General features: G+C 26.5%; 1 protein-coding gene across 4 annotated transcripts in view; it reads left to right on the plus strand.

The window, feature by feature from the left end:
* LOC117167140 (disheveled-associated activator of morphogenesis 1) overlaps window positions 1-26,954 on the plus strand; it is a 255,300-nt gene that overhangs the window by 192,225 nt on the left and 36,121 nt on the right. For all 4 annotated transcript variants that reach the window (XM_033351840.1, XM_033351838.1, XM_033351837.1 and 1 more), the window contains one exon: window positions 19,134-19,442. In XM_033351840.1, the coding sequence (XP_033207731.1) occupies window positions 19,134-19,442 (309 nt within the window). The remainder of the gene's footprint in view (window positions 1-19,133; window positions 19,443-26,954) is intronic.

Here is a 26,954-nt window from a genome sequence, read left to right on the forward strand (position 1 = left end):
AATGATATGACAGAAAATTGATTTTTTTTTAAATTGAACTAAATTGTTAAAAAAAAATTTTTTCTTTGTTGAAAATTTATTTCTAACCACAAATTTAGCTATTCCAATTTTACTTGGAAATTAATTTTTTAAGTTGAAAATTCAACTTCTTGGTTAACATTCGAACCAGTTTGTTAAGAATTCAGTTTCCAGGTTACAGATTCTTGATTTTAGTTGAAAAAAGGTTGGTTCAAAATTAAACTATTTTATTGAAAATTCCTCTTTTTTTTTAATTGAAACTTTAACTACTTAATTTTCGGTATATAATTTGTCTTTCTTATTTTAATATTCATGTAGCTTTCTGAAATGTATTTATTTTTTTGTAGAAAATTAAGAATTTTGCTTGAAAATTAATCTTTTTGTTGAAAACTTAACTATTTTGTTTAAAATCCAACTATTTGGTTGAAAATTAATGTATTTTGATCAAAATTTATCTTCTTTGGTAGAAAATAAATCTTATTGATTTGATAGTCCAACTATTCAATTAAACTAGTTTGTTGAAAATTCATTTGTAGGTTGGATATGCATAATTATAGGGTAATGGTTACAGTGATTGGCCACCATTGAAAATGATTAGTCACTTCAAAATTATCATATATTAAGAAATATTGACAATCAAAATTTATAATAAATAGCGAAATAAATTGTTGAAAAGTTAACTGTGTTATTTTTTATTTAAAACAATGTTTTAAATTGAAAATTGAACTAAACAGTTAAAAATTTGTCTTTATAGCTGAGGATTCAACTATTTTGTTGAAAATTCGTCTTTTTTAGTTGAAATATCGACTATTTCGTTTTCGCTGACAATTCATCCCTCTTGATTAAAGATATTATACTTTGTAGAAAATTCCATATCATTTTATTTGAAAATTCATCTCTTTGAGTGAAAATTTACCTCTTACATTTTTGGTGAAATCTTAATCTTTTGTAGGTGATCATTCAACTGTTTGGTTAAAAAAGTATGTTTTTCGGTTAAAAATTCAACTACTTCATTATAAATTGATTTCTTTCTAGAAAATTCGTTGGAAATAATGTGATAAAAATTCGTCTTCTTTAGTAGAAAATGAATCTGACTAATTTGGAAATTCAACTATTTGTCGAAAATTCATTTTTTGGTTGACAATGCATTACTTAAGTTGAACAATTTATCTCCTTGTTTGAAAATTTAACTAATATGTTGAAAAATTGTTTGCTTCTTTCTGGGGGAGGGGTCAATTTTGTAAAATTAAAATGTAACTATTTAAGTTTTAATTCAAGACAGTTTTCTATTTTTAAATTCAACTGTATGGTTTAAAATTAATTTAATTTGTTAAAAATTAAACAGTTTTGTTCAAAAGTATCCTTTATAGGTGAACATGCATCTGTTTTGTTGAAAATGTATCTTCTTAGCTGAGGATTCAACTGTTTTGTTGAAAATTAGTCTTTTTGGTTGAACTATCAACTATTTCATTTTTTTAAATAAAGATATTAAAATTTTTTCGATGTGCTGATAATTTTGCAATAATAATATTACAAATATTATTGCATAACTTTGCAATATTATTATTACAAACTGATTAGTATTTGGAAACAATTTTAACATCTTTATTTGTTAAATCTGGTCGAAACCATAACATCAGAAATTATTACATTTTTTGTTGATAATTCATCCCTTTTGATTAAAAATTAATCTACCTTGTAGAAAATTCAATAATTTTATTGAAATGTTTTTTTTTTGGATTGAAAATTCTTCATTTTCTTTATTTTTTTAACTGAAAATTTAACTGTTCCAGTTTCAGTTTTATAATTTTAGTTGAAAATCGATCACTTTAATTGAAAATTTAACTATTCCGTTTTTGGTGAAATATTAATCTTTTGTAGTTGAAAATTGAACTTTTTGGTTGAAAGTTGATCTTTTTAGTTAAAAAATTCAACTACTTTATTAAAAACTCATCTATAGATGATTTTTGTTTAAAAATTCGTCTTCTTCGATAGAAGATGAATCTTCTTGTTTGAAAATTCAACTATTTGATTAAAGTTTATTCTTTTTTTTAAGATTCAGCAATTTGGTTCAACAGTAAAACTTTGTGTTTCACAATTTTAAAATTTGTATTTCCTTTCAAAAAAAAACAAGATATTTCCTAGCTGAAAGATTCTGCGACTTGAAATGTAGTACCTGCCTCTTTTAAAATGGATTTCGTTCAACGCACATGAAATCTTACGCCATCATGTGTATTTTTATATATTTTTTGTTGATAGTGTTCTTAACAGGCAATAAGAAATTTAATGTTAATAATAGCCTGAGGAATCGGTTTAAACTGAAGATCATTATCGGAAACGTTTTCGTTGACTTTAATTTCATAACTTATAAAAAGTTAAAGTTCTGGCCCGGTTTAGAGTTACTGCAAATAATGAGCATAATTTTATACCGGTTAGAAGCAAGTACTGAAGTACTCACTTCCCGATCTGCAGGTGGAATTTCATGACAGAAAGTGTTGCATGTGGTGGATCCTGTTTTTCTGTGACACGCAGGGAGTGAGTCCATGCGTTAAGTTTTACGGCGTAATCGTTTCCTACATTACTGTCATTTTATGCGGGCTGATGAGATAATTCGCGAAACAAAACGCAAATACAAAATCGATTCGTAAAATATACTCTTGGGTAATATGAAAATGGCACGCTCTGAAGTTTAAACCTCTAAGTTCAATAACTGCCGCAGGATACATTCGGGAATCGCGTGCGTATAATTCAACAAAAGCGTTTCTATTCTGATGCAATATTCATGTCTAATTCTTATAGAAAACAAACCAAACTTATAGAAAATTAAATTCTTATTATAAAATTTAACATACATAATTCTACAGTGATTTAAAAACTGAGGGGTTTTCCCTATCTTCTAATTAAGTACAATTTAATAACAATAATCTTCCAATTCATTCATTCAGGCTGTCCCGTGTGGAAAAATTTCAGGGTGGCCACCTACCCGGGAAAATAGGGAGAACCGGTAAAAATCCTGGATAAAGCCGGAAGAGAAATATTACATCGCAAGATTTCATAATTCATGCGTTTTTTACTTTCGTTAAAGTTCCTAATTAGAAAGCGTATCATTTTTAGAGTGATTTACAATGTTTTTCGCAATGCTTAGAATTCTGTAATTTTGAACGGTGAAAATAACAGTGATTTTTTTGACAGAAATCACATTTTTAGTGAAAAAATCTATCCAGTCGTTTTGAATGTCACTTAATACTATACTTAATATGATACTTATTAATAAAATATTTATCATCTGTGACTTTTCTATATTTTTAATTCAAAACTATGGCTTTGAATGCGATATTCTAAAACAATTTAATCTGAGGCCTTAAAACTAAAGTTTTTTCTAAATTAATTTTTAGATTAATCCTTGGAAATTTCAAATTTTAAATTTCACAATATTGTAGCTTTAAATTTAAATAATTATTCAAAATGACAAGACCATTTCGCTTCTAAATATTCCAAAATTTCATATTAAAATCATTGATAGACAGTTATGAATTTGATAATTTTGAATGTAATTATAAAGAAATTTTGAACTACGAAGCTTAAAATTGTACAATTTCAAAAAATGGAATCATATTGTAGCAATCTTGTTGTTTAGTATTTATTTTAATTTTCAATGTAATGTCTTAGAATTTTCCAATTTTTACTTAAAGATTTAAATTAATTAGTAATTTTGGTAATTTTAAATGGGTAAAATAATTTTAGTGTTTTGAATTTCCATGCTTATTTTTTTCCCATCATAGGTTTTAATTTTTCAAACTAAAATTTAATTGGTTGAATTTTAGAAAGTTTAATTAGCAATTTTAAAGCAATTAGCTTCTAATTGGTTTCAATTTACTTCACATAATTGAAATTCTAAAGGATTTCATTATACAAAAAGTTTTAATGCCACAATTTTTGGTGACTATAAATTTTGTCAGTTTTAAACGAAGTTCGCATTCATTTAAGTTTCAAGGTTCTGGAGTACAAATTTGTTTAATTTTGAATTTTTTCCATTTGATCTGACGATTTAGTTTCGAAGTTTGTTTACTATAACTCAATTCATTCCTTGATTTTATAAAAATTTGTCTAATTAGTTTTAATTTCAAATTATAATTTCGTTATGTATATAATAACAATTTTAAATTATAGAATTTCCGAAGCTTTAACTTTGAAAGATCCAATTTAGTTTTCAATATTAAATTGTCAAATCTTGATCGCTTTGAATTTACAGTTGCCCAATTTCAAACGTTTTCAATTTTTAATTATTTAATTTTCACCACTTGTAAGTATAAATAATACAATTTCAATTCCTCTAAAATTGTAATGGCTTAATCTTAAAATGTTAAATTTCTAAGGTGCATCGTCCTATTTTCTAAATTTTTAATCTGAAGTCATTTAATTTCGTGTTTCTTTAATTCAAAATAAAATTGTTTGCTTTGCAGGGCGTCGATTAAGAAATGATACAAATTAAATTCCTTTTTCTTATTAAAATTGTTCAAAATGTTTCAATATTTTTGTAAATTTCAGAAGCCTTTAATTTTAAATGATTATTGTTTGTTAAACAAATTAAAACATAATATTAAACAAATGTTTTTATAATTGATTTTTTAATTTGCAAATTTTTCATGTTAGGAAATAAAAATCCAGAGAATTGAATGTGCGACTTGCGCGCATGAAATTGACATATATGTGAAAAAACTGTATTTCGCAAAAAGAGTTAGTTTTTTTTTTCAAAACCGGGAGAAATCACGAATTTATACCGGGAGAATCGGGAGAAACCCGGAGAGGAAAATTGGAAAAAATAGTGGCCACCCTGAATTTGCTGGCGCTGGTCGGGTCCGCACCAAGCTGACTGGTTTCCAGTCTTGACGTTGGTCGCAGATGGTCAGGCCTGGGTCTGGTCAAACGTGTAACGTTTTTTTTTTTTGGCTAGCCCAGTTGCTAGCTGGATACACCTTATTTTTGTAATGACTTGAAAAAAAGAACCATTAGGAGTGTTTAGCTGAGCAGCGCCAAATCTGGAACAGACAGATAATTTTTTATTTTTAATAATTTTAGACACCCTGTTACTTTTTTGAAATGTGTCTAAAAAAAAGTTTCTGATTGAATTTATAACTTTTTTTCTCTTGAATCAATGATCAGTGCCAGTTCTGGGACAGACCAGAAAGAACATAGAATATTTTGTTCTTGGATCGCTGATCGGCGTCAGTCTTGGGCCGCACCAGATCGAACTTAGACTTTTTATTGTTCTTGGATGGCTAAGCAGTGCCAGTCCTGGGCCAGATCAGACTTTCCATATTAGATGATTTACATAAAGTCAGACCTGGGCCACACCTGACACCAGACATTCATGACAATTTTCCGTAGAGGGTCCACTAGGATATTGAAAAAAACTTTTTTTACTGGAGAGCTATTTGCTGAGGTTCCCGATAAAAGAAATTGCAGTTTTTTCAAATTCTTAAATATTAAGACGTAATAGTAATTCAATGTAGTCGGTGTAATCTATGTGTAATCCTCCTATACACTTGGGAAATTCAAGTAAGTCGAAGTAATCCAATTGTAATCCACTTGTAATATGGAGTAATCTAGCTCAAATCCGGTGTAATTGTTTCTATCTAGATAATTTGAAGTAATTCAGGTAATTCAAGTAATCTACTTATGATTCAGCGTAAGCCACCAGTAAAACAGGTCAATTCACTTGTTATTCACTTAATAATTCGAAGTAATTTCAGTTGTGTGAATAATTACATTGTAATTTAAAATAGTATACACTGGCGTGCAAAAGCTGTAGGCCACCTCTTTTTTATGATTGAATAAATTCTCTTAATTTTAATTATACCAGAGCTAAAAAATTTCTTCGGGTAAGACCAATTTGTCTAGTTTTTAAGTAGATATTGCAAAAATTGTGTAAATTTCAATGCTTTCTACATTTTCAATAATTTCCGAAATAGTCAACATTTTTCAATGTTCTTGGGCTCATTTTGAAGCTTCTTTTTTCACCGTATCGCAACAGCTTATGAGTATAAATCGTAAAAATTTTCTTTTTGAATTGCAAGAACCTGAAGTTGTAACAAAAAATTTGGAAAAATAGCAATATTGTTTTTGGTAGCAAAAATGTTTTTGTAAAATATATGAAAAATACAATTATGAAGTTTCTATGTAATTTCCTCAAAATATATATTTATTTAACTTTCATTCTGATTGGCCTATAGATAAGATGTTTTCAAATTTTTCTAACTTTTTTATTACAACTTCAAGTTCTTGCAATTCGAAAAGAAATTTTTCAAAATTCATACTCGTAAGCTGCTGTGATAATATGGGAAAATAGCTTCAAAATGAGCCCAAGAACATTGAAAAATGTTAATTATTTCGGAAGTTATTAAAAATTTAAGAAAATATTCAAATTCACACTATTTTTGCAATATCTACTTAAAAACTAGACACATTGGCTTCACCCTGACTTATTTTATACAGAATTTCGAAAACAATCAACCTTTTAAAGAGAAATTTGTTTAGCTCTGGTATAATCAAAATTAAGAGAATGTAATTAATCATAAAAAAGAGGTGGCCTGAAACTTTTGAACGGCAGTGTAAGTCGACATTTAAATAGGCATTACCAATAGCTTTGAACAATTGTCTTAACTTTTTTTTTTTTAGAATTTTTTTACCTGTAAATTTGACTATTCCATTTTTGTTTAAAAACGAATCTTTTTCAGTTAAATATCCAAGCATATGGTTGAAAATTGGTATTTGTCATCGAAAATCCACGATTTTGGGTTGAAAATTAAATAGTTTTGGTAGAAAATTCAACTATATTGTTGAAAATTGTTTTTTTTTGTGTCAAAAATCAATTTTTTGAACTGAAAATGAAACTATGCCATTTTTTGTTAACAATTTATCTTTTTTGTTTAAAACTTATTCGTATACTTAAAAATTCAACTACTAGTTTAATTTTAAAATTAACTTAATTATTTTGATAAAAAATTGAACTATTATGTTCAACATCCGTTTTCCTCGTTGGAAAGTAATTTATTTGTAATAAAATTAACTATTTCATTTTTTATTATACTTTTATCTTTTTTACTTGAAAAATAATCTTATTAGTTGAAAATTGAACTATTGTGTTAAAAATGTGTATTTTTTGTGAGAAATTTTTTTTCTTGTTTAAAAACTTATGTTCTTGGTTGAAAATTAATCTTTTTTGGTCAAAAATGTAATTATTGTGTTGAAAGAGCATTTATTATTTTAGGCTACAATTTTATTTTTTAATTTAAATTTAAATTAGTCAATTGGAAGATTCATCATTTTAGTTCAACCTCATTTGTTTGGTTGAAAAGCAACTATTTAGTTCAAAAATGTTGTTTTTTTTTTGGTTAGAATTGATCTTTTTTAGTTGAAAAGTCAACTATTTGGTTGCAAATTAATTTATTTAGGTAAAAAATGGTATTTTTTGGTAGAAAGTGTATCTTTTCGTTAAAAAATCAACTACTGAGTTTAAATTTTGCATTAATTTGTTCGTAATTCATTTTTTGGCTAGAAATGCATTATTTTATTTGAAAATTAATCTCTGTTTGAAAATTCGTATTTTTTGATAAAAAAATTAATCTTCTGGGTTAACAATTCATTTTTTGTTTTTTGAAAATTAATATAATTTGTTTAAAAAACGTGTTTTTAGTTGAATTAAACTGTTTTTTATTTAAAGTTAAATTCTGTTGTGGCTGAAATATCAATTATTAATCTTTTAAATTGAAGATTCGTCTCTTTTGGTTAAAAATAATTTTACTTCGTAGAAAATTCGACAGTTTGCCTAAAAATTTATTTTTTGGATAAAGATACTTAATTTTAGTTGGCAATTCATCTCTGTGTTGAAGATTTAACTATTTTGTTGTGAAACCATTAATTTTTGCTTGTGCAGCCAAATGTAACCTTGAGACAAGGATTTTTATATCTTTGAAAATCGAATCTTCAAGTAAAAATTTTTGGTTATTAAGAAATATGGAGAAATGAAATAAATTCTAATCTAAGTTTTAAAAATTACAAATATTGAACATTTACTTCAATTTACTGAAAGATATATTTTTTTAATATTGTTTAAAGGATGTTTTGAAATTAGCAATTGGGAAAGTGTAATAATCTGAATACATTTGCTTAGGATCAACCATGAAAAAAAGTTACTCCTTCTATCAACTTAGTATGTAATTTTTTTAAGAAAATACTAACTTTTCATGATTTGAAATAAAGACAAAAATGGAAAGATATAAAATTGTGTACACAATTAAAAAATGCCTTAAACGAAAAATATTGTCAACATTCACATCAAGTTCTTCTGTTTGTATATAGATGCTTTAACAACTAAGTTTCATGATTCTAATTTAAAAATGCTAGTAAAAATGTTTAAAAAATCGAATTTCGGTCTTTAAATATTATTGAAAGGAAAAATTGCTCAGGGGCAAAATCAGGGGATTTTGAAAATGAAGTTTTCCGACCACCCTGTTTTATTCAACACCAATTTTTTCCACATTGCAGTTTTTTTAGTTTTTTAAATCATTTACACTTTTTTGAACATCCTATTTAATCTCGTCTTACTAGAATTTAAAAAAATTGAAAAAATCCCAAGCTAGAATTGTTTCCACTTTAAATTCCCTCTTTCTCATATCTTTCAAGTACACATTTTCCAATTTGCATAAAGTTGTTAGATTCTATGCACAAGCAATTCCACTTGACTTATTTTGCAAGGTATGCGCCTGCTGTGCACGCGTTCAGGTACTGCACGGAGGAATTTGTAATCGCATAAAAGTCGCGAGCGGCAAAAAATAGTCGAGTTTTGACCCCGCGAGTTGTCCAATCGCGAAGGATGATGTTTACGGGTAATAAATAAATCGGAATCGACGGTCGTACGTGAATAGGTGATTTTCCAGTCACGTGTGAAAGTACCTCAGGAATTCAGCGCCTCGAGCCGGTCCCCTGACCTTTCTAGGTAGGCTCATTGCTGCATGTCGCTGCGAGTCGAATGTGTGATGTCGATAGTCGCGGGCTGAGGCCGAGACCTTCCTCCCAGTGGGAGTAATCGGCACACTGACCAAGTGACGGACACCGCTCCCTTTGTCTCGTGGTGAAATTTATTCTCGTGTATGCTTTGCGGAAGTCTGCACTCTGCATGCCACAGTCCGCAAGTCCTCCTCACAGAATTTCCGCGAGATATTCCTGCCGCGATAAGAGGAAGGGGGTCAAATCGACTTTCTTTCCAAATACTGACTGACTATTGTCTCAAGGAAAAAAGGGGCAATATCGAATAGAAGAGGTGTTTCATTCATTCATCCATTATATTCCATCGGACTTGACAGGCTTTCCCCTATTCTCCTCATGGATAAAAATGGATTAGAGTCGGTAATTTAAAATATGTTACCGCATATTATCTAGTATTGTAACTTTGACTTTGAGTGAGTTAAATGTGATTGATTTGAAGTCAGTATTAGCTGATTTTAATTATTGCGGATCTGACGATTGACAAATCGTGTAAAAGTGATTTCTTACATCAGTGAATTTGACTCTATTATTATATGAGTCATTTTAGGTGATTCAATCTCTTGGAATTTGCAAGTAAAATAGATCTTTAATTTAAGATCGACAATAAATCTATTTTTTATGAATAAATGCATGAAAAAATAAATTTATTTTTGATCCTAAATAACTTTTTGTTAACAGAGAGACTAAACTCATGATTCGTTCTAATCTGCAGAGTTTGCTTATTAATATTATAAGAACTCTTTTAATTGAGTCTAAATATTGTATCCTTAATTTCTTGAAAAAATCTTTTTATTTAAATTTTTATGAAAAGAAGGTATTAAATATTAGCACACCTACCCCGAAAGGGAAATGCTTACTGTTATAATAATAATAATAACAATATTCAATAATTAATAAAATAATAATATAATTTAAGTATATTAATAATTTAATATTAATAATAATAATGAAGTCACTTGACTTAGTCCGTGGCTATGGTGCATAACCGGTTTCACCCGAGTAAAAGTTTGAAAAAAAATGAATTTTATAAATTTACCAAAATTTGTATGGTTTCTTTTCCTTTTTGGAAAATTTAATAATCTAAATAGATTGATTTAGAATCACCCGAAAATAAAAAGGATGCATTTTCGGCCAAAAAATGTGTGGTTTACTTTTTAATAAACAAATTTTATTTTCCAGAAAAAAAACGGATTTTTAACAAAATAGTTCAATTTTCAACTATAAAAGATTTTCATATAGACGAATTTTCGAACCAAGATTTATTTGCTGCTAATAAAGACAAATTTTCAACAAACTGCATGATATTTTAATTAAATAATTGAATTTTCAACAAGAAGGAATTTTCAAGAAAATAGTTCAATTTTCAACTAAAAAAGATCAATTTTCAGCCAAAAAGATCAATTTTAAATGAAATGATAAATCTTCACCAAAAAATAAATTGTTCATCAAACCAGTTCAACATTAAACCAAGTAGTTGAATGTTCTAATTAAAAAAAAATGAATTTTGCGCCAAGAAGATTAATTTTCTATCAAAATAGACGAAGTTACAACAAAGGGCATAAATTTCGACCGAAATAACTGAATTTACAACGAAAAGGTACCAATTATTAACCATAAATTCAACCAAAAATAATTTTTTAACAAATATTTGTAACTTTTAAACAAATAATACCATTTTCCAAAAAATGCGAATTTTTGAACGATGATTTATTTACTACCAATATAGACAAATTTTCGACAAATTACATGATATTTCAATTAAATATTTAAATACAAAAATAAAAATTTCATAAAATAGTTCAATTTCAACTAAAAAATACAATTTTGTAACCAAAGAATGCATTTAAATGAAATGATAGATCTGGAACCAAAAAATCAATTTTTCATTAAACCAGTTCGACTTTAAATAAAGTAGTTGAATAATCTAATTAAAAAATAGACCTATTTTGAAGAAAATGCATAAATTTAAACCTAAATAATTGAATTTGCAACGAAAAAATACCTATTATTAACCAAAAATTCAACCAAAAAAGAATTATTAACAAATATTTGACATTTTCAAACAAATAATAACATTTTCCAAAAAAGACAAAATTTGGAAGGGAGATTTATTTACTGCCAATATAGACAGATTTTCACGAAAATACATAATATTTCAAATAACCAGTTGAATTGTCAAGCAAAAAAACGATTTTTTAACAAAATAATAAAATTTTAACCAAAGATCAAAAATTTGCATCTAAAATTATGAATCTTAAAAAAACGGAAATGTTAACGAAGTGTTTCAACTTTAAAATATGTGAAACAATTGGAAATTAAGCATAAAAAAATTTTTGTTGAATTTTTAAATAAAAAAAGGAATTTTGAACAAAGTAGTTCAAATTTCAAGAAAAGTAATAAAATATTAAATAAAAAAGATGAATTCTTAGCAAAAAATATAATAATTGATATTTGAACCAAATAATATTTTTATTTAAAAAAAAAAGAATTCAACCAAAAAAACAATTTTCAACAAAATAGTCGAATCCGCAACCAAACAGTTAATTTCAAACTAAAAGATCTCTCTCTCTCTCTCTCTCTCTCTGTGTGTGTGTGTGTGTATGTCACACTTTTGTGAATACGATCACTTTAAAACGGTTGCGGGTAAATTGATGACATTTAAAGGAATCCTCTAAATATTTATTGTATTTTTCTTAGCACTTTATAATCTTTAAACAATCGTTTTAATAGAAAAACATTTTCATTAACACAATTCAAAGCTTATGCAAGGATAAAAAAGATTAATTGGTTCGAGACGAATCGGCTCAGCTATAATATTAATACATTTTATTGAAGAGTAAGAAAGTGATGGTCATTCATATTATATAAAAATCGATTTTTTTAGTAAAAAATTGTTTATTCTCATAATTTAAAGTTGATGCTGGAATGAAAAAGATGTGTTGATTCGGGTCGAATCGATTGACCTTTAATATTGATTCATTTTATTGAAGAGTAAGAAAGCTATAGTATTGAATAATATTTGAAGATTGAGTTTTTTATCGTATAATATTTGAAACATATGTTTTAAACAGAAAAACTTTTTTGATCAACATAAATCAAAGTTGATGCATAAACAGAAAAAACTTCTTGATCATAAATTTTCAAACAAAATAATTCTGACAGTTTTCATAACAAAAAACCATAAAGCTGGGAAAGTGATATTGTGTGATAGTACTTTTCGCTTACCTTTTCCAGCTCAAAAAATTACCCTTTCAAATACAAAATTGGATTTGTCTGATTTTTCCATTCTATTTAAAAAAATTTTAATAATATTTTATAATTTTATATTTTTGGTACATTTTTATTTTTAAATAAATCAAAATAAAAACTTTACTCGAGATCTTATTCACAGCTAGTTACAATTGTTTTTCAATTGATTAAAATTTGTTTACCATTTCTTCGCTCACTTTCGCGGTTGTACTGAGGTTAGGCATTGACTTCTCAATCAGTTGTACCGTTGAATTGATTTCTTAACCAGCATCAGAATATGATCTGCTTGAGGCAAGCTGGTTTTTTCAAATAATTGTATTATAAGAAACTATCAGAAAATGGATGTTCTCTAGATTTTTATTTTCCTACATTAAAAATATAAACAATGTAAAAATCCATTATTAAACAAGTTTTTAAATATTATGTTTACAACATTTTTTAAACAAAAATGATTAATTTCGAATTAAAAACGTTTGAAATTTAAAAATAATTATAATGGACGATTTTGAATTGAAAATCTTCAAAATCAAACAATTTTAGATCAGGTGACATTTTGAAAAAGGGCATTATTTCGTATGGAATGAGAAGGAATTAAACTTGTATCATATCTAAGTAAAATTATTTAAAACAAAATAACTTGAAGTTTAAATATTTAAAATTGAATCATTACGAATTTAAATCGTTTAAAACTGGACAATTTTAGTTTGAATTAGCCAATTTTAAGATTGAATATTTTATCGTTAAAATATCGAAAGAAATAATTTTTAAACGTTAAAAATAGAATATTTTCAGTTTAGAATTTGGAAAATTGGGTCTTTCAAAATGCAAAAGAATATTATTGTATTATCTATAATAAGAAGCGTTTAAAATTAAAACAACTTTAATTAGAAGCTCTCAAAATTGAAAAATGTTTTAAACGTTAAAGATGGAATATTTTCAGTTTCGATTTTTTATGACTTGGTCTTTCAAAATACAATTGAATGTTATTGCATTATTTTAAAAAAAAAGCACTAAAAATTTAATAATTGAAAATGGAAAACTTTTGGATTCAAATCATTTTCAAATTGAAGCTATTGAAATTTTAACAATTTGGAATTTGAAACTAAACTGAATGTTTGAAAATCAAAGCTTTTGAAATTTTAGAATTCTAGATTGTTATTGCATTAAAAAAATGACAATTTAACATCAAAATCAATAAGGTGAATTTTGGTAAGTTCAAAAAAGAAAACAACCGTCTTTTTCAATATTTATAATTGAAAAATTGTCAATGCTAAAATTCTAAAAATGATTTATTAAAAAAAAATATTTAAAGTAAAAAATAATTTAAAATGGAAAACATTAGAAATAAAAAACATTAATTTCTACGGAATATTGGGAATTAAACGAATACGAACGATCCTGAAAGTTTAGTATTCAGCATGAAAATTCAGAATACAAAATGCTAACCATTAAAAATCAAAGAAATGATTTAATTGCTGATTTAAATTTTAGATCGTTTAATTGTTATCTATTTTGATTTTGAACAACACAATTATTAACTTTTTAATTTCAAATCATTTAATTTTTAAAACTTCATATAGAATTGTTATTTAGTCGCAAAATTTCCCAGTACAATTTATATTTTAATTTTAAAAGGCTAATCTTTTTAAATATTTAACTGAGAATCGGACAATTTAAAGATCTTTCATTTAAAATAAAAAAATATATAAAACAAGATTTCTATTCATGTCTTTTAAGACTTTCTATTCTATTTTTTTATGTTGAGTTTAAAATGTTCAGTATTTTGGAACCTTTTCAAATAAAAAATAATTCAATTTACAATGCCTAGTTTGATAAATGTTCTTATTATTAGGACTAACATTTGAGAAATTATTATCTTATTGCTGCATTTTGAATTTTTTCTGTGGGAATTTATTTCAAAATTGTTCAATTAGAAAGCCTTTAAGCTTAAAATTTTGCAACTATAAAGTCTTTTAATTTGATATATATCTGAAATTATTTTATTTAAAAACGATTATTAAGGTGTATCATATTAAATCTATAATATTTAAATTTAGAACATCACTATGAATATGAAAAACATATCATTTAGTATCAAGTGACTTTCAAAGTGATTGGATAGATTTTTTGAATAAAAAATGTTATTTTTGTCAAAAAACACATCTTACTTATTTTTACCGTTCAAAATACAAGAATTTTAAATATTGTGAACCTTAAGGTTTAACTATCTTAAACGCTTTGAAAATTATATGCTTTCTAATTGGAAACTTTCTGAATTATTGGATTGAAACTTGAAGCGTTAAAAATTAATCGATTTCAGACTTCGTTTAAAAATGGAAGCATTCGTAAATTAGATCTTGAAACTAATCGTTTGAAAATATTAATTTCCAAATTGAGAATCAAGATTTTTAAAATATAAACGTTTTAATGTGGCTTGCAAAATTGAAGCCGTTTGTCTAAAAGGGCCCTCAACCAGTAAAATTTCGATTTCGAGAAAAAATCATGAGCAGTAAATTTACATCAGTTTTAATTAATAATCGCATAAATACTTTTAAATAAAAGTAATAAGCTCTTTGGAATCGTGTTACGGAATTTGCAGGTCAATTTGCATTTAAATATGACAACAATGTTTCATAGGGAGAAAAAGGTATCTAACTAACTTTTCTGCTATTTTCTATTTCACTTTTCGGGAAATTCAAAAGAGTTTCCTGGTTGTCTTGATATCCTAATAATGTCTTAGTACACTTTTTTTATTTGCGATTCTTTTTTTAAGAACGATATTGAAGAATTAGAATAATAGAAACATTTTTAATCATATTTAGCCTGTTTTCGTGGTGACCTTTATAACAAATTTGTGTTTTTTACGATGTTTGAATCCGCCTTTGTTCACAAAATAGCAGTTATGATTTGTCTTATATCTCTTTATTGAAGAAGTTTTTCAGGATTAACTGTATTTTGTAGTTTTATCAAATTATTGTTTATTCATGTGGTTAAACCTATTATCATTATTTAGTTCCGTTTAGTTATTTTTTAATTAGTTTTTAGTTGGTAAGCTTCCGGAAGCAGCTTCTGGAATAGCTAGCAGCTGCTCCGTCGCCGAAGTTGTCTAAGGCTGTGTTTTATCAGAAATTGCTGAATAAGCTGCGATGAATGGGCAGGTGTGTTGTCGTGGTGAAGGACCGAAGCACATTCCCAAATCTCTCTCCGAACATGAATGGCCAAGTTTTTGGCAACATTTAATGCCCAATCTTTATTTGGTGCGTTCCATCAAGCTATTAAATTCCTTTTATATTCGACGTTCAACGCAATAAGGGAAAATTACCTACCATTATAGGTCATGTAGTTTGAACACCGTTTTTATGTTTTTAAGAAATCGTTCAGCTTTTAGGAAATCTTAAATTTTATAGTTTGAAAGTAATGTACCTATACAAAAAAGTGGGTCATCAAGTTCAGAGGTTCCTTGATGAATGGAGCGGCGCGTAATGATCATACCATTAAAAAAGACAAGTAGTAATCGGGACTAAAGCCCCCGGTCCTTCTTAATAGAAGTGAAAGCTTCGATGCTCGAAAGAAAAAAAACTTGAGCATCTCATCATTTTCGAATGGAATTGCTTTTCGATTGAGATCTATGATCTTTCGTAATAATATCGTTTGATCTTTGATTTTTAATTAGAAGTGTGCAGTCGCTCATTCGAATTTTCAATACCAATTTAGACATGCTTGGAACGTTGGATTTTTCGAAATAGAACAAAAATCTAACTGTACTCACAATTATTGTTGGTGAAAATCCGATTAGCTTTTCATTACTTGTTTTTTTATGAGTTTAAATTGAAATTTTGAAAATTAAATTGACAAGTAATCCCTTTCAATAAGACAAATCTTAGGAAACCTTATGCGAATTGAGGTTATTTGTGCTTTCTTATACACTCCTTAAGTACTTCGGTTTTATTAGCACTTTTTTTTGCGAAAATTGATATTTTTGAACAAAAATCTTTAGAATATTAAGGTTCATAATTTTTTTAACAATTTTTGGTGACATTTGCGTTTATAATAAAAAATGGGTCATTTTAAGCAAAAATCATTATAATTTAAACAATTAATTTTTCGTTATGTCGACATTTTATACCAGCTGACGATATTTTAAGAACCATTAGATGTCAAAATGTTAAAAGTTTTTGTGCAATTGTAGGTTAAGCAAGCGGTTTTCAATATAGATTTCAAATAAGATAGAATTTTTTTTAACAGTTTCAGATTATAGTAACGTTTATTACATGAAATTTGTGTTTTTAAACAAAAAATACTAAAGTTGAAAGAAGGCTCACAGTTAAACCGCTTTCTATTACGTTATGTTACTTTTTTTCGTCGATAAATATTGGTATTAACAAAAATTTTATATTAAAAAATATTTACAAGAATTTTTCAACATCTGTAGGTTACGTTAGTGTGTTATTTCATCAAAAATTATTTTTTTTACAAAAATAATTATAGATTCAAGTCCAATGATTTTTGTGTAAAATAATAGAGTTTAAAAGTTTAAAAAATTGCAGACTCAGTGTTTTTCGCGAGCATTTAGAATTTATATTAAAAAATTATTAGATTTTCAAAGAAGATTTATGATTTTTAACAATTTTCAGTTACATCAGCGTTTTGCAACGAAAAATTGGTATTTTTAATCAAAAAACAATATAATACAAACAATATTTAGAATATTTAGATAGTTTTGGATTTTCTTTTCTTGAAATCATTAGATTTTAAAAGAATGTTTAATCTTCTTTTAAAATATGATGACTTTTTAGTAATATAACCAATTTCTGGTGTAAAATTCCTACATAAACTTAAATTGTTGATAAAGTTGTGAATATTTCAAAAATCTGATTTTGTTAAGCTTGAAATACCAATTTCCGACGTAAAATTCTAATATAATCCAAAATCGTATATTGCAATAGTAGTTTCTAATATAGATTTCAAACCAGATTTACAATTTGGATCAACTGATTTTCACGTTCTTTGAGTGTTTTCGTCGATAAATAATCATTTGTATTTAAAACAAATAATTATATGTCAACAAATATTTACAATTTTGGACAACTTAAGGTTATGTTGGCGTTGTTTCACTTAAAATTGGTATTCTTATACAAAAATTGTCATATTTCAATGCAATGATTTTTCTTTCAAATAATAAAATTCACCAGCCATTTTTACAAGTCTTTTTTATTTAAAAAATCGTTATATTTTTAAAAAGGCTTATAATTTTTTAACAATTTCAATTAATATTGGTATTTTACGTCAAAAATTTGTATTTTTTAACACAACTCATTATAATTTGAATGAAATCTAAAATCTTTGAACACTTTTAGATTATGATAGTCTTTATTGTCGGAAAAAATTAAGTTTTTCACCGTTGAGAAATGAAGATTATTGAAAATTAGAGAATCGAAAAAATTGAAAATAAAATGATGTAAGTTAAACCTTCAATTTTCATCACTTTTAAACCATCTAAAATTTAATTTGTGAAAATTTAAAACTAGAAAATTAAACTGCGAAATGATAAAAATTACCAAATAATTTAATTAATAAACATTGTAATCTATAATAGAAAAAAAATTTGAAAGTCGATACTTTCGATTATGGGTTGCCATTGGTCTTGTAGGGCTTTCAAAAAGCAATGTTTTTCTTCTCTTAATTTGTTTTCATATCGTGCGTTGTTTGGCTTAAAATTTTGATTTTCGGTTGATTTTAAACATTTTGAAAATGCTATAACTCTGAGAATTTTTTTTTATCGAAAAAAATCAGTACGCTAAACTGTTTATCTTTTTTAATACTATACATATCCGTACATATAATTTTCAAATCCAGAAAGAAAGTGGTTTAAAAAATTTTCAAAATGCGCTCACTTTTTGAATTTTTATCAAAAATGGCTGGTTAACAAACTCGTCATTTCTTTCAGGACCTAAAAAAGTGTGCTAAGGATGGATTTGATCCGTTCATTTTTTCGAGAGTTATCGTGTTTACGGACGAACGGACAAACAGACAGATAGACGCCATCGTAAAAACTTGATTTTCGGATTTAGAGGGTCTCAGAAAAACTTAAAAAACTGTGTTTTCAAATTTCGGAGAATTCTAAAACTTTCTCAATCATAAATGATGAAAATGTAAAAACAATTTTGTATTATGCTATGTTAATACTTTTCGTCGAAAATTGCTATTATTGATAAACAGTCATTCAATTTCAAGGAATATTTACAATATTTGTACAATAATAGGCTATTTTATTAGAGGTTTTTCACTAGAAATCAATTATTAAAAAAAAAAAATCATTTGACTTCGACTTCAAAAATTAAACTTATAGTTTTTGATAACTTTAGGTTGCGCTATTGTTTTTCGTTGGACATATTGATATTTCTGAACAAAAATGCAACTATTTTCTTGTCCACATATTGTACACAAATATTATATATTCTGCAGTTTAGATATCAATTTTCATCAATCATCAATATTTCTGTCCTTTCTTTTCTTTTATATATATATTTTTTATAATAGACAATATGAAATACAAAATTTTTCTATTAATATTAACTTAATATGTATTAACTTTACATTTTTATTTAAAAATTGCGTGTTTGTTTCCTAATATTTAAAAAATTGTAATAATCTAAAGAATTTAATACGGCGGATTGATGGGCAGTTAGCTTTTTCTTTTTGTCGAAAAATCCAATGTTCCAAGCGTGTCTACATTTGTATTAAAAATCCGAACAAGCCACTGCATACATCTTTTTTCCATGCTTCTTGCTTAATCTCATTCTTTTTTTTTCTTACAGGATGATGAGCCACCGGAAATCACCTACTGTGTTGTGGAGCAGACGGGAACACTCACGCTTCAAGCGATGACACCAACCTTACCCATGCCAGCAGAAGAGGAATTAAACAAGATGTTTCTGGAGCTCGTTGATGAACTGGACCTGACCCAAGCGAACAGACAAGCCGTACTTGCACTTCCGGCAAATAAGAAATGGCAGATCTACTGTTCCAGAAAGAGTAACGGCACCCTTGAAAATGGCGGAATGAGAACCACTGATCTTAGCGGCGATCCTGAAGATTATATTGAAAGAGTCAGGACTATAGCAAGTGTAAGTTACCATCTTCAGAATCCTGATTTAACCAAGTGGGAAATATGGGACCACCTGTTTTTCGTTTTATTTTTAGACGTCCTCATTTTTATAAGAAGGGAGATTAGATTTCGGATTTTAAACGCTCTTTTGTCAATGACAGTTTTCCTGTTTCATAAATTTATGCAGGCCTGAGATTGTAAAAAAATAAGTAGGTAGGTCCTGAGTTATTGACCGGGTTAGGACTAGTTTAGTAGTTCGTTTTACCTTTCATTTCCATTGTTGTATCTTTATTTAACTACATTGTATGTTAATGGATGTTCAACAGTTAAGCATTGAATTAGAAGATGTTGGATTTTGTTGGTATACTGGTCCATTAAAGAACACATCTGTATATTTGGTTTCTTCTTCTAACTCTGTTGTATGATTAGCTGATGTTAATTGATGTTGATCAGGTAATAATTGAATTAAAGGATGTTTGGGTTTTGTTGATACTGGTCCATAAGACCCATCTGTATTGGTTTCTTCCGCATTTTTGTATCTTCTTCTGTGTAGTATTATTAGCTGATGTGAATTGGTGTTGATCAGGTAAGAATTTAGTTAGAAAATATTGAATTTGATTGGTACGATGGTCTATTGAATAACCCATGTGTATACTGTGTAGTTAGTTTGTTCCATTTAGAATTGGCGAAGCCTTTTTAACATACTATGGACAAATTAAGCATAAATAATAAATAAAAAAAAATAGTAAATAATAAATACAGGTGTCAAATTCATATTGCCAAAGATTTAACAAAGATTTCGATCATTACCCAAAAATTTCAATAATTAACCAAATATTTTACAGGTTCTGCAAAGACTTGTGATAGACTCTAAAAGATTTAACAAAGATTTTACAAAGATTGTAATATTTTTTCAAAGATTTAACCAAGATGTCAAATATTTCGCAAAGATTTTAGGTAGATTGAAAAGATTCCACAAAGACTTCTGTTATTTCACAAACATTTCAGATGGATTTGAAATATCGAAAAAAAATGTTCATGATTTCCTGATGATTTTACAAAGATTTCAAATTTCTTATTGATTTAAAAGACTTCACAACTACTTTAATTATTTCTCAAAGATTTTACAAAGATTTCAATAATTTCACAAATGTTACCGAATATTTCAAAAATATTTCAAATCTTTCATAAAGATTTTTAAATAATTTACAAAGATTTCACGAAGCCTCCGGAAAGATTTTGCAAAGATTTCAATGATTTCCCAAGATTTAAAATATTTCACAAAGATTTTAGATAGATTTTAAAGATTTCACACATACTTCTACTATTTCACTAAGATTTCAGATAGATTTCACAAAGATTTCAATGATTTCCCAAAGATTTCAATAATTGCACAAATATTACCGAATATTTCAAAAATATTTCAAATATATCGCAAAGATTTTAAAGAATTCACAAAGATTTTCCAAAGATTTCAATGATATCCCAAAAATTGCACAATGATAAAAAATATTTCGCAAATATTTCAGATAGATTTTAAAGATTGAACAAACATTTCAATAATTTCTTAATGATTTCACAAAGATTTTGGATAGGTTTAAAAGACTTTACAAATACTGCAAATTATTCTCAAATATTGCACAAACATTTCAATAATTTCACAAATATTAAACTCAAAAAAATGTCTGGTTAAATATGCCCTGACTATTTTTTCCAGTTAAAGTTACCAGAATTCTGGCTAAATTAACCATACAATCTGGTCAATATAACCAGATTTCTGGTTCCTCTAACCAGAAAAGATAGTAAAGCCATTTTTAACCAAAATTCTAGTTGATTTAACCTGGCATTTTTTTAAGTGTATAGAATGCTTAAAAAAGATTTCAAGTATTTCACAGAGATTTTTAAAAAATTCCTGAAGATTTTACAAAGATTTAAAATATTCCAATGATTTCCGAAAGATTTAACAAACATTTAAATAATTTCACAAATTTTACCAATTGTTGCAATTATTTTGCAAATATTTTCAACTATTTTTAAAGCTTTGACAAAATGGCAATGATTTCTCGAAAATTTTATATTTCAAATATTTTGAAGATTTGGAAAAATGGCAATGATTTCACAAATATTTCATAAACATTTTAAGTATTTTGCAAAGATTTCGGATAGATCTAAAAGATTTGACAAACACTTCTATTAATTTAAAAGAACTTCTATAATTTAAGAAAGATTTTAGATAGATTTCAAAGATTGAATAAAAATATCAAATATTTCCCAAAGATTTCAGATAGATTTAAAAGAGTTGTAAAAACTTAAATGCTTTCCGAAAGATTTCAATAATTTCACAAATATTACACAAATATGTCAAAAATATTTCATATATGAACTGAACTGAATTCAGAAAGATTCCAATTATTTCACAAAGATTTCAAGGATTTCAGATAGGTTTCAAATATTTCCTTAAGAATGAAAAGGATTTAAATAATTTCACAAATATTGCCAATTATTTCAAATATTTCGGAAATATTTCCAAAGTTTTGAGATAGGTGTCAATGATATTTTAAAGATTTTACAAAGATCCGCCGCCTCTGGTTCCATTGCTGTATCTTCTTCCAGCCGTATTATATGATTAGCTTATGTTAATTGATGACCAGGTAAGAATTGATTCAGAAGATGTTGCATTTCCCAAATTCAGAATAAAGAAACTCAAAAACCTGTAGACACGAAATTCCTTATCAATCGATTACATACAATTTGATTCGCTTTCTACGCTCTTCTTTACTAGTTATTCAGTATGAAACTGACATGGCTGATGTGCCAATCCTGGGACAAAACAAATCGGTTAACCCCTTCGTTGGCATTGACGCAAAATGCGTCAAAATTTTCCGTGCCCTGCGTGGCATTGACGCAAAATTTTTCTATTTAACTTACTTCGATTTTGCATTCAAGTCTTGCTCTGGGGTTTTAGGGGTCGCTGAATCCGAATCAGAAATCAAAATTCCAAAATTCAAAATGGTGGATCCAATGTGGCGGACGAAAATACAAAAAGCGGCTCGATTTGAATAAATCTCGGCACCCCAAATGTCTCTTATATAACACTATAATTTCTCAAAGTTTTAAATAAAAAATACAAAAATATTGATGGATTTAATGTGCAAATAATGATGCGCAAATAAACTGTTTACGAACAAAATTTGTACATTTCCCGGATATCTTTAGAAACGCTTAAATTGTAATTGATATCTTTTGATAAATTTAGAAACATTTTTGAATCCATTAAAATCTTTGAAATCCAATAAAATCCGTAGAAATCCATTGAAATCTTTTAACCTATTTTTATTCTTTTAAAATGATTCGAATAGATAGAAACTTGCAGAAATTATTATTTTCAAATCCATTACAAATAAAATTAATTTAATGTATTCCCTAAAGTATAGAAATCTCTTAAATCTTTTAAAATTCTTTAAAATTCCTTGGAGTCTTTAGAAACATTTCGAAATTTTTTGACATTCCTTGAATTTTTTCAATCGTTTGTAATAATTTGCAATCTTTTAAAATTACTTGAAACCTTAAAAATCCTTTAAAATATTTTTAATTCTTACCTGTCCCTTGAAATCGTTGAAATCCATTGAAATATATTTAAATACAATCTATTTTATTCTCTAAAATTCTTTAAAGATTGGTTTAATTCTGGTGAAATTCGCATAAATCCATTTAAATCTTTGAAAATCATAGAAAATTATTTGACATTGCTTAACATTTAGGGAAAAAGACATTTTCTATTTGATTATAAAATTATTAAAATTTTCTGATGGAACCCATAATTGGAAACATATTATTAATCCAAAGTGTAGTATCGTTTTTTACATATTTGAATTAAAAGCATTTCAGGGAACAATTTTTGTAAATTAACCAAAAGATTTTTGATCAAAAAAATTGTCATTGATAATCAAAAATCGATCTCCTTCCTCCATTTTTTCATTTTCTGGAAGAAGACACTCTAATTTTTTATTGGGATTTTAAATGGAAACATCTCGTAAATAAAAATATTATAAAAGTTCATATTACTCACTGTGATTAACTTTGTGTAAATTCATGTAAAAACGGTATTTCTTTAACTTCTTTAATATTTATTATGTTTATTCGATGACTGACAAGTTTCCAAGTATTTTTAAAACTAATTTTTAATCATTTAAACAATTATAATTTGTTTAAATCATTTTTTCTCCAATAAGTTGTGAAAAGTTACTATTTTTGGGGATAAATAAATGTTGATGAATTTCAAAAATAATATTTTTTGTTTAGCATATTTTGCAATGTTGTAAAAAATTTCTATTTGTATAAGTTTTTTCTGAAAATTGTGAAAAGATAGTATTTTTTGGAATTAATGACACAATTAAGGAACGTTAGTAATTATTTAAATAACACAGGCCGACAAAATTTGACAAAGGTCCGGAACCAGAGACCAGACCTAGTATACCCGAAGGTTTTTGCTGCGCTGAATCCGAATCCGACCTCAGAAAAATTCCATGACCCTTTTAGGTTAGAATATCTCGAAAACTGAGGGTGATGGAATTTTTCTGAGGTCAGATTCGGATTCAGCGCAGCAAAAACCTTCGGGTATAGTAGGTCTGATCTCTGGTTCTGAGAATTGTTGGCCTGTGTAATTATTAATCATTCACTTGCGCCTTTTCATGGAAAATGTGGTTATATTCTAATTATTTAAACAATATTTTTTTAATCGATTTCTTTGAGATAAGAAAATACTGATTAATAAACGACTCAGTGAAATTTATAAAAATCGAATTTTTGCCAGTTTATGAAAAGGAGCCAATATTATACATTTTTAAACAATTGCAAATTGTCATTTACAAAATATGTCATCCTTAAAATTCATTAACTGCTAAATTAATTCCATAGAATAACAATTTTTCACGGTTAACTGAAAAAATTGTTTAAACAAATAATAATGGTTTATACAATTGGAAATTAATTTAAAAGTATTTGGAAATGAAAGGTTTTAAAGAAGTACTAATTTTTTCTCATTTTTGTAACTGAACTTTCCGTATTTGAAATCACATTTTAATTTAAAAAGCTCAGGGCAGAAGTTAATGTTGGCTGATTTCGAAAAAAATAGGGAATTTAGTTTTCCGAAGAAAGATAAATATTTTTTTCCCGAAGGATTTGACGCCTTTTTCTATAAAAAAAATTGTGTCTGGAGTAATGAAATAATTTTTTAGGTGTACTCTTGAAGAGTGTACATACATTAATTAATCCTTGGGAATGTAATAGTGTTATTTTAATTTTTTATTTAATTGATGTTCTCGAGGGGTTAACCACTAGTAATTTAATAATTTTGATATAACAGAATTCAAGAATTCAAGAAAATTCAATCTAATTTCAAAGAATTTAGAAAAATTCTAAGGCAAACTTTTCTGCAAATTGATTTTGAATTTAAATAATTTTTTATTCAGTAAAAAGGGTGTCATAAATTTGATGCTTACATACGTTGTACAATGCACATATTGAAACTCGTATTGCCTATTGTACCTTATTTGCAGTCCATAATGTAACATAAAAAAAAATTATATATCTTTTTTTAAAATGAAAAGATTGCATTAGTCACTTCTCTTTCACTAAATTAAGGCATGGGTTAATCACTATTTAATTCAGATCTATACCTATTTCTGAATTTTCGTAAATCATTTTGAAATATTTCAAGGTATTTTAAAATATTTCGAAATTTTTTTAATAGATTTCAATGATTTGAAGGAATTTTGATTTTCAAGATTTTAGGGTTTTTCAAAAATTCGAAGGCATTTTCAAGAGCTTTTAATTTGAAATATTTTAAGAAATGTTAAAAGATTTCAAGTAATTTTTAATTAATTTCAATAATTTGAAAGGATTTTAAAGAATTTGAAATATTTTCAGATCAAGAATTTTCTAGAGTTTCAGAAGATATGGAACGATTTTATAGGACCTGTATGATTTTAAGATATTTGAAAAGATCTCACGGAATTTTATAAGATTTCCGAGAATTTCAATTGTTGTAAGGGTTATTTATGCCATCAATGTAATTTAATCAATTTTCCAGGATTTCAGGAAATATCGCCAGATTTGATAGAATTTCACAGGGTTTAATTATAATTACTCAACGGGATATATTAATATTTTTGTGATTTTAAAGAATTTATTCAAGAAAAGTGTGGTATTTCGTAGATTTTCAAAGATTTTAAGAGTTTTTAAATTAGTTTTTGGAATTCACCCTGAATTCTTATTAATTTATCCTGAATTCTTTTAATTTAAAAAAATTCTTTTTCATTTTTTAATTCACTTGAATTCTTTCAAATGTACTTAATTTATTGGATTTTTTAACGTTTTTTAATAGTTCAATTTAATTAATACTGAGAATCAGTTGATAAAATGTCAAAGAATTTAGGATATTTTAAAAGATTAAAAAGAAATTTTTAATTGATTTCAGTAATTTTATTGGAATTTTAAACACTTTGAAGTATTTAAGTGTATTTCAAAAGATTTTCAGAAGATTTAATCATAAGAAGTGAAAGAGTTGGTAGGGTTTCAAAGATTTGAAGAGATATTCAAATATTTTTTGCAATTTATTTAAAATTCGCCCTGAATTCTTATTAATTTATCTTGAATTCTTCTAAATTCTTTAGAATTCCTTTGAATTTTTTTAGTTTATATAAATTCTACAAGATTCCCTGAATTATATTTAATGTAAATGAATTTTTTTGATTTTTTAACGTTTTTATTAAATTGATATAAAATTCTTTTAACCTCACCTTTAATTCTTCGACATTTCATCCAATTGTTTTGAATTATTTTGAATTTTTCTGTGCTTATTTCAAATTTACTAAATTTAATCAACCTTTGTTGTATTTATAAATTGTTATCAATTTATTTGAATTCTATAAAATGTCACCTTGAATTTTGATGAATTTTATCGAAATCTTCTCGTTTAATTCAAATTCCTCTAAATTCGTTCAAATTTTACGGTAATCAAAGGGATTTTTTATTTTTGACATATTTTCCAATTCATTTGAATTCTTTTGAATTCAACTTGAACTTTCTTTTGCCATTATTCACTTTTTAGGTTCTAAATTAGTAGGGTTTCAAAGATTTGATTTTTTTTATTCTACCTGAATTCTTTGAAATTCTTTGGAATTTTCTTGAGTTTGTATAATTTACTTGAATTCTTGTAAACGCTCCTAATTCTATTTAATTCAATCGTTTTTTTTTTAATTTTAAACGTTTTTATTTAATTGATCTTAAATTCTTTTAACCTCACCTTGAATTCTTCAGAATTTCATCAAATTGTTTTAAATTACTTTCAATTTTTCCACATTTACTTCAAATTCACTGAGTTGAATTAAGTTTTTTTTTGCATTTTTAAATTGTTTTGAATTCATTCAAATTTTTTAAAAATTCGCCTTAAATTGTGATGAATTTCATCGAATTTTCGTTGTGTACATTAAATTTCTCTAAATTGACGCAAATTTGACTGAAATGAATG

This window comes from Belonocnema kinseyi, chromosome 2 (genome assembly GCF_010883055.1).
Source record: "Belonocnema kinseyi isolate 2016_QV_RU_SX_M_011 chromosome 2, B_treatae_v1, whole genome shotgun sequence".
NCBI lineage: Eukaryota > Metazoa > Arthropoda > Insecta > Hymenoptera > Cynipidae > Belonocnema > Belonocnema kinseyi.